The sequence below is a fragment of the Stomoxys calcitrans genome, chromosome 2 (genome assembly GCF_963082655.1).
Source record: "Stomoxys calcitrans chromosome 2, idStoCalc2.1, whole genome shotgun sequence".
Classification (NCBI taxonomy): Eukaryota; Metazoa; Arthropoda; class Insecta; order Diptera; family Muscidae; genus Stomoxys; species Stomoxys calcitrans.
Window position 1 is genome coordinate 522482 of NC_081553.1, and position 16947 is coordinate 539428.

A 16947-nucleotide genomic window follows, 5' to 3' on the forward strand; every position below is an offset into this window, starting at 1 on the left:
ATCCACATTATCTCCGTTTTGTTCTTCTGTTCTGGCACATTCCCCTTTTTCTTTGTCCACAGAAACATCAACGGTAAACCAATCATCATTCAAAACAGTTGGGGTATTTATTGTTTGTTTGTAGAAAATGTCTTCGAAAAACTTGACGTCACGGGTGATCGTAATTGTTTGGTGCACTTTGTTATACAAACGTTAGCCTTTTGTTTGATGAGCATACCCAATGAATGTAAGCCTTTCTCCTTTAGGTAGTAACCTGGCGATTTGCCTGGCTGTTTGTCTAGGGTCACTACGTCACAACCAAATATACGTCACAACCAAATATACTTTTGTACTGAAGGCTTTCGTCCAAACCAACATTCATTTTTTTATGATAATTTCTTAAAACACAAAATTTCTTTAGAAGTTTCCCTTCTACTAAAACTACATATTCAATATTGGAATACAACATTGTGTATTCGCATTTTATAGCGAATTCATTTCTTGCGTTTTATAATTTTTTATCAATTTCCGCGTACTCTTTTTTTGTTGCTTGCTGTGCGGACAACAAAAGTTTTATTTGCCGAATTTATTCCATTCATTTGCACATTGTGTGTTTATCTGAAAAAAAAAAATAAAAACTATGTTCAATAAGGAAATTTGTATTTTTGATTATTGATAAACCATTTTGCAGTTTGGATTTATGTTAAGCTCAAAAATCAAATTAAAGTGGTTATTAACTCAATAAACCGTTCACTTGAAATTGGCCATTTCTTTTAAATGTTTTACCTGTTTTATAAAAATATAAAAATAATTGCTGTTTTCACATTAATAAAAAACTTTTTATTTCATTGGAATAAATTGCGTATTAAACATGGAAAATGTTACTAAAACATATTTATATTTTTTCTTAATGGTCGCAGGCTTCTAATAAAAGAAATATGTTGATTCCATTTTGAGTCTTTCTTCGTTGTCAGCGACATCTTGATAAATACCAATCTTAGCATTTTGCGCGGGATACCACGCAATCTTGATCCACATGTGTTATCTTCCATCCTCGGCGCCCAAGTCAATATAATCTAAATGTGGATAACAAAATTTTAAAATAAGATAATAATAATAATATATGTTTATAAATACAATGTCCTCCACCCAATTGGTTTCGTTTGCATTTATCCATTCTATTTGTTCACATACTGCATTTTTCTGCATAACACAGCGCAAAATTCTTTACAATAAATTTGTTTAATTTTAAAATTATAAGAAAAAAATACATTTAATGTTGAGATAAAAACCACAATTCTACTTTTTTTTGTCCAGCCACGCCACTTTGTGTCAGTATGTGATAGAAGTTAGTCATATATTTGACTCTTTTGCTCTTCTTTCGCATTACATATGCCTGAAAGGGAACACAATATAATCTTGATAAATACACAATTTATACTATTAAATAAAAATTTAATTCGTATATTTAAAATATGTTTAATGTATGCCTTATTTAAATAATTCGAGCAATTAAAACCTTGTTTGAAAAGATTTTTATGAGTCGATACCATGTTTAATCGATAAAATTTAGGTAAATATTTTTTCTGTGATCACTTCGAAATTCATTTATTTAATATAATTTATTTTTTTCTTTAAAGCTTTTTGCCTATATTCATAAATCTTAAAGTAGGCTTATTTGACAGATTTCCTTTATAGTGTTATGTAAATTTTTTGGGCATAATTCATGATCGAAATTTTTGGCGCATGGTCACGATTTCACAATGTGGCGACAATGTATGGTATGACATGGTTGTGGCGGATGGTAGTGAAGACAGAGTGCGATATACATATCTCGAGTGTGAGGACAGTGCATACATGGAACGGCAGAATTGACGTTTCTGCAAATTCGCAATATCAACGTTCATTCCATTATTCGTACCGTTGGGAACGGTTTTTTTTTTAATTTCCGTACCTATAGATAATTGGTAAGCAAAGATTTTTGCGGATGAGCAGTATAGTTATGCTTTTGTGCTCTAGACAGTAGAAGTCATGGTTTTCTACTAATTTATCATTTGGCAAGGATAGTCTCGTAAAACCTGCAGAAGGGCTCTCTTTGATGTGCACATTTGCCTGCAGCAGACGACATCGGCCAACTTTTCTTTGTAGCAATAAAGATTCTTTTTTTCTATTTTGAACTCAAAGAGAATCCAGAACAAAGGCAGAGGCGAAAATTCTGCACAGCGCACAACTTACAAACTTGAATAAAACCACCGAAACTTCAGTTGGTACCTTCTTTATTTCTTGCATTCATGGTTTTCTACTAATTTATCATTTGGCAAGGATAGTCTCGTAAAACCTGCAGGAGGGCTCTCTTTGATGTGCACATTTGCCTGCAGCAGCCGACATCGGCCAACTTTTCTTTGTGGCAAAAAAGATTTTTTTTTCTATTTTGAACTCAAAGAGAATCCAGAACAAAGGCAGAGGCGAAAATTCTGCATAGCGCACAACTTACAAACTTGAATAAAACCACCGAAACTTCAGTTGGTACCTTCTTTATTTCTTTACTTTTATCTTCAGATTGAATTTTTTTATTTTCCAACAATTGGTTTGTTACTTAAAATATTGGGTTGCCCAAAAAGTAATTGCGGATTTTTCATATAGTCGGCGTTGACAAATTTTTTCACAGCTTGTGACTCTGTAATTGCATTCTTTCTTCTGTCAGTTATCAGCTTTTACTTTTAGCTTGCTTTAGAAAAAAGTGTAAAAAAAGTATATTTGATTAAAGTTCATTCTAAGTTTTATTAAAAATGCATTTACTTTCTTTTAAAAAACCCGCAATTACTTTTTGGGCAACCCAATATTTTGTAAATTGTTGAATCAGCAAAAGCGACGGTTACGACCTTGATGCTTAGGTCGCTGTTTGCTTTTCATTGCTTATGGTTCAAATTACTATTTTAAGTATTTTTGCATGATTATGCTGATTTCGTCCAATTCAACATAATTACTAGGGTGGAGGTACGTAACTCCTCCCCCATTTTGTTAGCGATTCTGCTGAATCTTATCTTAAGTTTGTCTCTGATTCTTGTATTTCTTTTTCAAATTACCTTAATACTATTTGCTTAAACGATAGTTGGTTTGAAAAGTTGTATGTTTTGTTAAAATCTTCCTTAATAAATTTTTGTATATATACATGATTAGTATTTATAAATATTTCGTTCTCAATATTAAGTGTACTATTTATGTAACATTGTTTATTATTACGATTTTTTCATTTTTATCATCAATCTTAACATACCTTTATTAGTTAAAGGTACTAACTATAACTAACCGGAATTTTAATTGCGAAAATTAAAATATTGTTTTCGAACATAACACCAGTTCGAATTGATTTAAGCTTGTAAAAATCTATACCATATTTGTTGTTATGATCCTGTCATCTTCTATTTTATTTCAATATGTTTATTGACTTGGATATGTCATCATTGATTTATACTGATTGTATAAATTGGTGGTTATTTTTATGGTTATCTTGTAAATTCCTAAGAATGTCTTGCCTATCTCCATCATCCATAACTCCAATCAGCCATTTCTATACAGACCAAGTTTTTTCCTATAGGAAAGGGATAGTGAGTGATCTTTTGATCTTAATGTCTCAATTTCAATATTTAGTTGGTTACTACTTTGTTTTGTTGATTTCAAATTATTTTCTATATTGTCAGCTAAATCATTCAAATCGTTCGGATTAACAATATGGAGTACAATAGCGGTTCCATTTATGACTTGTGCATCTTTCATAAGGACATAGGCAAATACGTTGTTATTCATTATTGGGTCTATCAACATGGATGATGTTATTGGTGCAATGATGGCAAATATCGCTCAAATTATCAGTATCTGAAAATGTTAATGGAAGTTTAATAATATTGGGGCTAAATTTAATGTTTAATTTAATTGGTTGTCTGTGGTTCCTATTGAGATTCATGATTTAGATTTCCATTATCAATGACCTCATTCCTATCGTCAGTTTCCGAGAAACTTTCTGAATTTTCATGTTTTAGCAGTCTTTTAATACTCACTAGGTGAATATTGTCAAGTTCTTTTCTTAGGTTCTTCTTTGTGTCGTACACTCTTATAATTTTTTATGAACCCGATTTTCCTCGTTTCTTCATAATTTTCTCTGTTTTTGCTTACTTTCTCTATTTTGTTTTGTTTTCATTTTCTTTGTTCTATGGCATATAGCTTCTGCATCGACTTTTCCATATTGTGCATTTAATGGTGTTATGAAAGGTATTGTTATAATATGATATTGCTTTAACCATTTGATTGGTTGTTGGCGACTTTTCTTCTAAATTGAGAGCTCGAATTCTTTTGATTATAATCTAATTCAGTCTTTCTATATCTGAATTTCCAGTATGGCTATTTGCTTTTGTAACGTGATATTCAATACCTTCTGCGGTTAAGTACTCAATAACAGCGTTAGATTTAAATTCATTATCAAAAACAATTTTTCTTATTTTACCTTTTATGGCCATGGATTCCTTCAACCTTTGGACAATTGTCCGTTTATTTCTGTCAGGTAGATGAAAACTGATCACATGTTTAGAAAATTGGTCAGTAAAAAAATAAATTAATTATTTGTATTTGTTAATTCCGTTAGGGGTTTCCGTAAATCGAAATTTCGGTTTTAATGGGTGTCTGTTATATTTTGCTGATGAACAGATATGACAATTTGTTATCACATTATAAATAACGTCCTTTAGTGTCGGATTGTATAACCGAAATTTAATTCCTTTGTAAATGGGTAGGCTACCCGAGTGCCCTGTTTCAATTTTATGAATATGAGCAATTTGCGTTTTGAGTTCATCCTCGTCAACAGCCAGTTGCAAAGTATGAACATTTTACAAATTTTATATCAGCGCTATGAGCAAATTCCTCAATTAGAGCATTTTGATGCTTGCTGTAGAAATGATCACCTATCTTTCTGTGTATACCAATCTTTCCTTTCTTTAAGTGATTTTTAATTATTGCCGTCACATTATTTTTATCGTTAAATTGTCTACCTGGGAGTGACAGGTATTGCCATCCAATGACTGTCTGCAATTCGGTACGCTATTTGCGTCAATTACGTTTATCTTTCCAGTTCTGCTGAGAAAGTCAGCTATATAGTTACTTTTCCCTTTTATATATTCAATCTTAAAATTATACACCTAGGTCGATCAGCCATCTCTGAAGCCGCGGACTAATATTTTTCCCGGTATACTTCGCTAGGAGCCATTTAATTGGTTGATGATCGCTTTCGATGTCAATCTCTTTTCCATAAAGGTAAGGCCTGAAGTATTTTATGCCCCATACGATGGGTTATAGCTCTTTTGTATGGTCGAGTAATTTCTTTCATGAACAATGAGTGTTTTTTTAAGACGTCCAACATTGATTTATTCCTCATTTTTCAGCTAGTACACTACGAGTCGTGTGACTAGATCAGTGTTCCCACTCAAGAAAATTAATTTCTAACAAATTTAAGAAAAATCCTACCAAAACTGTTCAAAACCTATCAAATGTTCTATTAGCCAAAAATGCTTTAAATGTTTTATACCCATTACCGAAGAGTTCGCCATTTTGCCATTCCATTGGCAACATATCAAAGTACACATTTTCAACGCTACTAGATCGTCGTTATATAGATGATCTAGGCATGTTCGTCCGTCTGTGTGTTGAAATCACTCTACAGCCTAAAATTCAAAGATGGCCTATATCTTAATATAGCACCTTTAAAACCGATCTCCCGATTTCATAATGTCGTATTTTTGCCACGATTTCAATGAACAACCGCGCCGAGTTTTGTTAAAGCGATCTTCCGATTTAAGTGTTGAGCCAAGAAATGCGAGAAATTTTCACCGTTACAGTGAGTTGCTTGGGTCCCTCAATATCTGAGATGGACCAGATACAACAGCTGCAACAAAGCCCTGTGTAATTGGTTGAATGCATCCAACAAATAAGCCGCATTTCTTGACCAAAATTTACTAAATTTGAAAGAGATCCCTTAGCACTCGTACCAGTTACAGTCAATATCAGAATTCTTGAAACAGTATATTGCCCGTCGACATCCACGGTTTTATTTTGCACCCTTAATGAATATACTGAAACCACAAGAAGTGCATAAATTTTGAGTCATCCCCGTCGATTTTTTCTGTAATTAATTCTGTACTTATATGTTGGATAAACCTACCAAAAATTCAGGTCTGCCTTCCTACCTACAAAAACGTAAGAACCATTTGTTCAGATTGATGTCAATGAGCTGCATGCAAAGGGCTTTACCGCGAATCTTGGGGATATTTACAGTACGTCGAGTTACTTAGATATTCTTGTATGTGGGTTAAATCACATGCACAGGGCGTTTAGTAGAATAAGGAATATTACCTATAGGGGCTCCAATTGGATAAATAGTCCTAATGTTCGGTATCATCAATTCATGTCTGATTTGGCGTATAGGGCCTATTTTGACGACAGGTCCGAGAGTAATTCGAGGATTTACTGCAGACACCGGGACAAGGTTAAATCTGTTAAAAAAAAAGAGAGAAGAGGGTTGCCCGCTTTGATCTATTTAACCGCTGTGAAAGCTCGAATGCACTATGGTAATTGATAAGGAATAACGGTCTAGTTGGCAGTGAGGTTTCTTATTTTCTCCACCTACGTTCGGACAGTGTAAACATTGTGAATATCATGAACCAGTCGTTTTTGGACAACCAAATGGACGTTTCAGAAGCAAATGACCATTTTTTGTCTGTGAGTAATTTAGCTGTATTTCTTGCGAGCACTTCTGCTCCTCTTTTGCTGCAATTAATTCCAATGTTGCGGGGGTCGACAACTTCACTTACAAATCCTTGGGAATAGTATTTCCTTTCCTCATAGACCTCATCTTGCATTTGGTTAATACGATTATAATGAATTCGACTTTTCCACAGGATTGGAAGGTTTCTCGAATACTGTCAAAAGTAACGAAGCACGTACTAAAGCCAAAAAATCTTTCTCACCTTAAGGCTGAGATAATAGATTTTAAAGAAAAAAATTGCTGATTTCATTCAATAGGACATTCCCTTAATATTTATGGCAAAATTTTAATAAAAGTGCTATTTTTTATCATTGTTATTTTCGTAATATTTCAAAAAAAATAGTCGCGGGAAAACGGGGTTTTTAACGGTGAAAAACTAACATAGTACCAGCCATTATTGGCGAATCACTTCTAAACGACTGTCAATGCGGCTTTCGAGAGAACAGAAGCACTTCTATCCTCCTACTGGGACTGACAGATTCCATTACGAATAGCCTCGCAAACCATCAACCATGTCTACTATCGTTAGATCTGGAAAAAGCTTTTGATAGAATAGACTATTTTGTGCTCATCCGAAAGTTGTCGAATATTTATGGATTTGGTAGAAGTCTCTGCAAGCTTCTTTTTTCGTTTTTCCAGATAGGACAGTTTGTGCGAGTGGATGGGACATCTTTTGATATACCAGTTTAAGGCCGTCATGCAGACAAAGATTGATTACGTAATGCGTTCTGTGGAAATCTGGATGAAGTGTAACGATTGAGCATCAATCCGGCAAAGACAAAGGTAATGTTTTTTTCCACTCGGGATGCTACTCTTCGGGTGATATACTGCGGCAATGGCATAGCATTTGTTAATACTATGGAATGCTTGTGTGTGATTATTAACGACAGACTAATTTTAGAAGGCCGTATTAATAGAGTAGTTTTTCGCACTGGTACTCCGCTAGCTGTATAATACTGATATGGTATTGCCGAGAGAGATTTAAATAAAGTTAGTTCATTTATTAGAAGTGCCGCACATATTGTACTGCCTTGAGGTTTACTCCGGTACATACACTTCGAATATGGTCAGAATTAAATTGGTAATTAATAGAGTAGTACGGTATCTTTACTCTCATTTATGAACACGTATCTCATTCCGTCAGAAGATTTTTGGGATGCTGTTTTTCCAATTTTGTAAGCTTTCGGCCTTTATTCCTGTTTTACAAATCTTACAGACATCGCACACCATTTTTTCTGGCGGATTCTTTTGCTTTTTCTTTTAAGGGTCGACCCCTACATCGCAGATTCGTTTTTAGTAAGAACGTCTAGGCTATTCAACTCTTCCAAATAATCTTAGAGTATTTAACACATCCTCGCATACTTACCAAAAAAAAACATTCTTCGATAGATAATAATTCAGAGAGGTAGCTTAAGGTAGAGAATTTCAGCTTAATCTTCTTTAAAGCTGCCATTCCTCGATGAAATTTGCGAAAAATGACGCAGTGTCATATTATACATAGTCTTGTTTCTCTGTATGAACTTATTATTTTAACTAGTTCGGTGAATTTTCTCCTATTAGTAGACAATAGTGAGCTAGAAAATTATTGTTAGTGTATTATTTCAATGCAAATATAGTCGAGTCGAGTGGTTCTGGCTGGACAGTAAAAGGGTGACGTATATTGTGTGGTCCCTGGTCACAATCGGGACATCAACGTCGCCATCAATCTTTGCTCTGTATAAGTTGATCCGGCTGCATCTGCCGGAACGTAATTAAGTCAGAACTACTCTGGTTTGCCGGGGGAGGTCACCCGGGTGCAATGGGAGGCGGTCGTTCCCCGGTAGTTATTTATCGCACCTGCTACCGTGTCTGCATGAATATTGTCTAGACCCACTTGACCTAGAGATTCTCTCTTAGCGCTAAACCTCACGCTCTAGATCATGTAGATCTACCTTAAGGCTTCTGGGCGGTGGATATCTATCCGCAAGACGATGATTTGTATGGTCTCTGCGATAACAGCACAAAAGGTATTGCTTAGACAACATGTAGTTACGTCTTCGCACTGGTAGGATCTTTGTGTGTTCCACATGAGAACTGAGGAGACAGCCCGTCGCATTCTGACATATTTGAATATTACCCCACTACGTGTCACAATTGCTTTGCACGTGGTCAACAATTTTTTTTGTCTGTACCTCAAGTCCTGCCAGCAAGTGACTTGAGGACCTTGTTTCTACTTTTGAATTTATCGCAAATTGCTGTGGCATGTGGGGAGAATATGTAAGAGCAGTCAAATGATGGTCGGAAACATTTCTCCATCGACCATCACAGTCAGCTCGGCATTCACCTTACGCGAATTTGTAGTAAACAATGTAGCTGAAGATTTGGTGGCAGATATCTTCAGATTTCTTTCAGCGAAATATGAGGCAAGTTCGTTTAAGTAGACGTTCAACCGATCGCATATGTCAACAATGGCTGGGTGGCCTGATGCCATGAACGTACAATCATATGATACGATCTCTATGCCGTCTGGAGGGGGTGGAATGGAGGATAGGTAGAGGTTAAACAGTGCCGGAGATATCACCCCGCCTTGGGAAACTTCCTGTTTCACTCTACGGTGCTTCGACTTCTTATCCCTAAATTCCACAAATGATTGGCGACCACACAGATAATTCGCTACCCAGTGTTTCAGGCCTGGCTGGAGGGACGTGTTGGCGATGTTCTAAAATAGTTTGCCATGGCTAACCGTCTCGAATGCCTTCGATAGGTCCAGTGCGACGAGAGCGTCCTATCACATGGCCTGGGCTGGCATGCAAAGCATTTGTTGTGCTGTGCAGTCTTCGAAATCCATGTTGATGCTCGGCGAATGGAAATTCTTCTACGAGGAGGAGTAATGCCTCAAGCGTTTTTGCTACTGGTGAGAGAAGGGAGATCCGTCTGTACGACTCTCCCAAACTCTGGTCCTTTCCATGCTTCAGTAGCGGGATCACTCGGCTCACTTTCCAGACATCGGGAACTGTAAAAGTGTTCAAAGACAGTTTGAGGACAGTAGTAAGGTACTCACCTCCACGTAGATCCAGACTCTTTAGCATTAGTGTAGAGATTCCGTCGGGACCTTAGAACGCCTTAGAAGATTTGGCGCCATGGATGACATTCGTAACTTCGCCCACGGTAAGCTTGCCCATTAATTGGGACACAGCTACCAACCGGCGGTATATATACGTTGTATAGCTCTATCTCGGCATAGATGCTGCTGTTTCACATAGTTCGACGACAAGGGCGCAGAAGGCGACGACGATCGTGACCCACTGCTGTCTATGATCGCATAGCACCTTGCAACATATTCAGTATGACTATACTCCCGTAGTGAAGTAAGGTCAGAGCAAGATTGGAAATGTACCCACTCTATGCACCGATTACACCTCACTGACACCCACCGATGATGGAGGCGGTTCTGCCAAACCGAACTGAACCAGGGTCCGGGGGACCAGAAGCGTGCACAGAAGGCACTCCGGGATGTCCCTTTCCTATGCCGAAAAAAAGGACGAACACGTACACTGACGCGGCAGCCTTTGCTGATGAAGGATTCCGTTGGGTCAATCCGGTGCGTACAACCGGCTGCCATGGAATTGATAGATAATCTTGCAATTTATATTTATATGGGCCATATGATGGCTTCAAATTACATGTATTTTATTTATTTAAATCAAAAAAAATTTGTCGTGAAAAAATATGTTTTTCAATGTGAAACAGGAGCTTAATACCCACCTTTATATCGATGCGATTATCGATAGTTCGCCAGCTCTTTTTTAAGGTGATTATTCGATTTTTTTTTGACAAAAGTCGATTAGTCGACATGACAGGCATGATTTGCAGTTTCTAGTATCTTTATGAAGCCAAATTTCGTTTCATTTTCGGTCAACTAAAAATTGAAACCCCGCACCAACAAACAGAATCAGTGAATCCTTTTTTTTAACGGTCGGTTATTGGATTTTCCACAATATATAAGAATCTGTGATTTTAACTTTTCAAACGGCGTGAAATTTTGTCTATAGTTTTGCTAGTATATGTATAACAAATTTTAAAGTTGTCGGTTTCTGTCAAATATAATATTTTTTGATCAGGTGAATTTCTTATTTAATCGTATAGAAAGACGACCTAAAATGAGCATAACTTCGGCCGCTGGAATAATTTCTTTGCTCGATGAGCCGATGTCGGACTTAAAGGTCTTCGCTTTAAAAAAGCTTGACCACATTGTTGATGAGTTCTGGCCAGAAATTTCTGAATCAATTGAGAAGATTGAAATGCTTCACGAAGATAAAAATTTTTCTGAAAATAAATTGGCTGGTATGGTTGCCTCTAAGGTTTTTTACCATTTGGGTTCCTTTGAAGATGCCCTAACGTACGCATTGGGAGCAGGTGACTTGTTTGATGTGAATTCACGAAACGAGTACACGGAGACTATTATTGCAAAATGCATCGATTTTTACATAGCCCAACGAGTAGCGTTCATTGAAAATCCCAAGGAAGCCAAGGCTGTAGATGCTCGGCTCGAGGCTATAGTAAACAGGATGATACAGCGTTGCTTGGATGATGGGCAGTACCGCCAGGCCTTGGGAATAGCTTTGGAAACGAGACGTATGGATATATTTGAGTCGTCTATAATGAAGTCCGACGATGTTAGTGGTATGCTGGCGTACGCTTACAATGTCACAATGTCTTTAATACAAAACCGAGGATTTCGGCATGAGGTGTTGCGATGCTTGGTTGGACTATATCGTGACTTGGGTGTACCCGACTATGTCAATATGTGTCAGTGCTTGATATTCCTTGAAGACCCTTTAGCTGTAGCTGAAGTCCTGGATAAATTAACCAGGTCCTCGAAAGAAGCCAATAACTTGATGGCCTATCAAATAGCATTTGATTTATATGAATCTGCAACGCAGGAATTCCTAGGAAATGTTTTGCAGGCTCTAAAGGAGACTGCTCCTATACCCACAGCATTGCCGAGCATATTTAAACCACAGGGTACCAGTTCATCCGCTTCAAAAAGTGATGAGGACAAGATAAAAGAGGAGCCGGCTAAAGTTGAGGAGTCAACAGGTAATTATTAGAAAGATTGTTAAATTATGACGAAATAATTATATGTATTTTATAGATGGAAAGGTTGAACGTACAGTAGACTCATTAAATGACTCCGAAAAGGCTCACCAAAAAAATATTGAAAAGTTAATTTCTATACTATCGGGTGAGGTGACTATTGATTTGCAATTACAATTTTTAATACGAAGCAATCATGCTGATTTGCAAATTCTACGAGCTACTAAAGAGGCAGTGCGAGTATCGATTTGTCACACGGCCACTGTTATTGCCAATGGATTTATGCACGGAGGAACTACCTCAGATCAATTTTTAAGAGATAATCTCGATTGGTTAGCAAGGGCGACGAACTGGGCTAAACTAACAGCGACAGCTTCTTTGGGCGTTATTCATCGTGGTCACGAAAAGGATTCTTTGGCCTTGATGCAAAGTTATTTGCCAAAAGAAGCAGGTCCTAGTTCCGGATACTCAGAAGGAGGTGGCCTTTATGCCTTGGGGTTGATTCACGCCAACCATGGAGCAAATATAATTGATTATTTGCTGCAGCAGTTGAAGGACGCTCAAAATGAAAATGTGCGACATGGAGGTTGTTTAGGACTCGGTCTTGCTGCTATGGGCACACATCGTCAGGATTTATATGAGCAGTTAAAATTTAATTTATACCAGGACGATGCAGTGACCGGTGAAGCCGCCGGTATCGCAATGGGTATGGTAATGTTGGGTTCTAAAAATTCCCAAGCTATAGAAGATATGGTTTCATATGCACAGGAGACACAACATGAAAAAATTTTACGTGGCTTAGCTGTTGGAATTTCTTTAACAATGTTTTCCCGCCTGGAAGAAGCCGATCCTTTAATAACCAGTCTATCAACCGACAAAGACCCTGTTTTGAGGCGCTCTGGTATGTACACAATAGCCATGGCGTACAATGGTACTGGAAGCAATAAGGCTATAAGAAAGCTGTTACACGTGGCTGTGTCAGATGTAAATGACGATGTCCGGCGTGCGGCTGTAACCGCAATTGGTTTTATTTTATTCCGCACCCCAGAACAATGCCCCTCTGTAGTAAGCCTTTTAGCAGAATCGTATAATCCGCATGTCCGTTACGGAGCCGCTATGGCATTAGGAATTGCATGTGCCGGTACTGGTCTAAGAGACGCCATAGCACTATTGGAACCCATGGCTAGATTGGATCCAGTTAACTTTGTAAGGCAAGGTGCACTTATAGCATCAGCAATGATACTAATTCAACACACCGACCAGACATGTCCTAAGACTACTTTCTTCCGTTCATTGTACGATGAAGTTATTTGCAATAAACATGAAGATGTCATGGCAAAATTCGGTGCAATTTTAGCACAGGGTATTATTGACGCTGGCGGCCGCAATTGCACAATATCATTGCAGTCCCGCACCGGCCATACTAATTTGCAAGCTGTAGTTGGTACTTTAGTTTTTACACAATATTGGTATTGGTTTCCCCTGGCACATGCGCTCTCATTGGCTTTTACTCCAACTTGTGTTATTGGTTTGAACTCTGATTTAAAGATGCCACAGATGAAATTCAAGTCAGCTGCTAGACCCTCGATTTATGCATATCCGGCCCCATTGGAAGAAAAGAAGTCCGAGGAACGTGAAAAAGTCGCCACAGCCGTGTTATCTATTGCTGCTCGCCAGAAAAGACGCGAAACTGCCGACAAAAAGGAAGACGATAAAATGGACGTTGACCCAGAGGAAAACAAAGAAATACCATCAACATCGAAGAAAGAAGAAGAGCAGAAGTCTGATGATAAAGCAAATAAATCGGACGATAAGAAGAAAAAATCGGAAACCCTAAAGAAGGATGATGACAAAGAAAAGGACTTATCTTCTACAGAAAAGGACAAAGAGAAGAAAGATGATAAAGACAAAATGGAAAAAGAGCCTAAATTCGAGATTTTGGAAAATCCGGCTCGTGTAATGCGCCAACAATTAAAAGTTTTAAGTGTGGCTGAAAATCAGTCATATGTTCCTCTGAAAGATGTTACCATTGGCGGCATTATTGTTATGCAGCACACAGGCAAAACAAAGGAACAGAAACTGGTAGAGCCAGTAGCAGCCTATGGCCCTAAGAACGACGATGTGAAAGAACCTGAGCCCCCAGAGCCATTTGAATATATTGAAGATTAATTATTTATAAAACATTTCTTATATTCGCAATATTGCAACATTTAATCAATAAACACAACACAACATTACTATTTTATCGTTTTTATTCTTTCTCATTTTCAAACAGCATTATACACTTTAAATACATGAATACATCTTTATACATACTACAATATTTAATTTAATTTGAATATGAATTATCGAATTTGGCGTAACGAAACAAAAAACAGGTGTCGTCGATTTTTTACGGTGGATCGCAATGTAACACCGCTGCATATCGTTGGGCTGGGTTGGGTCACTTGCCCAATAACAATGATACACCCTTGCGGAGATGGCGCAAATTCCCAATAGGCTGTCAAATCTCTTGACTCTTCCTAATTGACATTCTATTTTTATTTGCATTATCATGTGTAGCAGCTACAATAGAAAGAATTATGACTAAATATTAAAACAAAATGTGAAAAAAAATTTTTAAATCTAAACCAATCATTTGACGTTCTTTAGTTAACCCTGGTTTATATATCTAGGGGCGTTCCCATTGAATGTTAATGATTTGATTGACCCATCAGAACGCCGAGGTTCAATTACTGAGTGGCCCTCGGAAAACATGTTCAGTTGATATGTTAATGGTGGCGACATTTAAGACTGGTATCCCTGCCCGTCATTAAAGTTTGTATCCCTCCCCGTCAGTGACACCAAATGCCTAGATTCGAATCTTGGAAAGAACATAATGATAGGAGGTTATTCTCTCTTAATGTTGGTAAAATTTGAAAGGTAGTAAGACACTTGTTGTTGTTGTAGTAGCAGGGTGTGGTACACTGAGGCGGCAGCCCTTGCCGATGAAGGAATTCATCGGGTCAATCCGGTACATACAACCGGCTGCCATGGGATTGTAGTAAGACACTTAAAAACGTAACGTGTCGCTCTGCGGTTTTATTAAAGTAATTTTTTATGCCACTTTATGACGTATTGTTAGTTATATATGGGGGCCTTGAAAATCATAATAAGAAAGGAATTTAATAATGGCAAATAGATTTTTACTTTCAAAAATCACCTATCTGGTACAGTGAAGCACATCCGGCTAGCTATTTGTAATATTTAGGACATGGAATTTCAAACGCAAGAGATTTTTTGAAAAGAACAGAACCATGAATTTACGCATATGCTTTGTTGATTTTGCTCGTGACATAGTCAAATAGAATGATATTTGGCAAAGCAGATTTTTATTAGTTCAGAAAATCATTCGGTTACATTCGCTTTTAATCTACCAGTATGTATGCTTAACTAAGAACAAAAGTATTCAATTCATTTTCATTATAAATAATATGGTATAACACTTGTATTGTAACGTATTACCGTAGAGTAAAACAGTAACATTTTAAAACTTAAGGAAATAATTATCTACATATCAGAGAACTGCATAAGACCCAATATATGCTGCACAATAGACACTGAGGCGACAGCCCTTGCCTATGAAAGACTCCATCCAGTCAATCCGGTGCGTACAACCGGCGGCCATAGGATTGAGTGTTTTTCATAAGTGCCTATTGTGTGTCAAATATTGGGTCTTATGCAGTTCTCTGCTACATATAGCCAAAATGAATGGTAACTGCCTGATTGGCATCAACATAGGCATGCATTTGCATTTTGAAATCCTGTGTGAGATGTGTTAAGTTTAATCGCTCTCAGACTCACTACTGGAATCATTCGGAACTCTTTTATCTTGTGTGTTAGTTCTCTCATTTGGGGGGTCGTAGTAATGCAACTGTTTACGCCAGATTTTTATAAGCCCGTCGAAAGCACGGCGGCTGTATTTTCCATATTTGTTTGGAGTTCGGGGGTGATCACGGGATCGTTCTGTTTTTGGGATCAATTCAGCATAACGCTCATAAGCAACAGTGTTTTTTCCGTAATCTATTTGCTTTTGGCGACGGGAAAGTATTGCTGCATCAGTTTCAGTGTACGAGGAAGAAGAAGATGACGACGAAGTAAAACTGTTTTGTCTAGCTCGTTTTTCTTTCTTATGTATGTTGAAATATCGCTTGGTTACAACTTCATTGCTGTCGCAACTACTATTTGGACTATTAGATCGTGTCTCAATGCTTGGTGTTTCCGAATGACGTCGTTTAAATGGCGTCTTCAGTTTTTCTTCCTTAAGGAGACGCTCGAATTTTTGCTCGTTTACATCGTCGATGAATTCCAACGAGATATCTCGACGCGACAAGCTAATATCCGACGAACTATTGTTGAATGAACCAACAGGCTGCAAATAACAATAACATTTAGCAAGAACAATTATATTTTCTAAAAATGCCTTAGTGCAAACGTACTTGAGAATCAACTTCATCCGCCCATGAATGGCTGTTTTTAGCGGCTTCATTTTTTTCCATAGACATTGCAGCTAAATTTTCACAAACCATCATATTTTCCAACACTCTTTTTACCAAATCAATCTGGTGAATTCAATTGTATTACTATCGTGTGTTGCAGGCAATCTAACTAACGAATTTAACTTTATTCAATTAACCCTCCACCCGCGACTGCACTTCTGACAATAAAACATACTAACACCACTACATAAATTCGCGCGTTTTTTCATATGTTTACTTACAACCATACCTGCGATAAATATCGATAGTTGAAAATGCAGTGTAACACAAATAAAAAAATCAAATTATTTGGCCCTGTATGCATCTCAAGCGAAATTTTCGGTTGCAAACACATGGTGACAAAAAGCTACATTAGTTTTCGTTTCGCCAATTTACCACACTTTTTGGTAAAGTAGTCTTTACTTTGTATAACTAAATCACTACGTGGCCCATAAAAGATAAATGCAATAGTTTTCTTACAACTAAAGGCCGGTATTATATTCCTTCTGAGACGTCGAAGCTGCGAGAGGTGAGCGTGATTACGAGGTTACAACCGAAAATCTT

At 37.3% G+C, this 16947-nt stretch overlaps 2 protein-coding genes across 2 annotated transcripts; one reads left to right on the top strand and one right to left on the bottom strand.

Annotated features, from left to right (window-relative positions):
• The first annotated feature begins 10628 nt into the window (after positions 1-10628).
• Positions 10629-14103, top strand: LOC106087326 (26S proteasome non-ATPase regulatory subunit 1). The gene is made up of 3 exons (XM_013252335.2): positions 10629-10744; positions 10916-11869; positions 11925-14103. Exons 2-3 carry the CDS (start codon positions 10930-10932, stop codon positions 14033-14035), a joined length of 3051 nt encoding a protein of 1016 aa, XP_013107789.1. The 5' UTR covers positions 10629-10744; positions 10916-10929; the 3' UTR covers positions 14036-14103.
• Positions 14104-15215: 1112 nt separating this feature from the next.
• Positions 15216-16587, bottom strand: LOC106087327 (histone RNA hairpin-binding protein). The gene is made up of 2 exons (XM_013252337.2): positions 16345-16587; positions 15216-16277 (listed from the first exon to the last, which is right to left on the bottom strand). The coding sequence occupies exons 1-2, from the start codon at positions 16435-16437 to the stop codon at positions 15690-15692; spliced, it is 681 nt and encodes a 226-aa protein (XP_013107791.1). The 5' UTR covers positions 16438-16587; the 3' UTR covers positions 15216-15689.
• Positions 16588-16947: the final 360 nt, after the last annotated feature.

Coding starts and splice junctions, on each gene's coding strand:
- LOC106087326 (XM_013252335.2), top strand. CDS start 10,930: ATGAGCATAACTTCGGCCGCTGGAATAATTTCTTTGCTCGATGAGCCG. Junction 11,870..11,924: donor TAAAGTTGAGGAGTCAACAG/GTAATTATTAGA, acceptor TGTATTTTATAG/ATGGAAAGGTTGAACGTACA.
- LOC106087327 (XM_013252337.2), bottom strand. CDS start 16,437: ATGATGGTTTGTGAAAATTTAGCTGCAATGTCTATGGAAAAAAATGAA. Junction 16,278..16,344: donor CGGATGAAGTTGATTCTCAA/GTACGTTTGCAC, acceptor TGTTATTTGCAG/CCTGTTGGTTCATTCAACAA.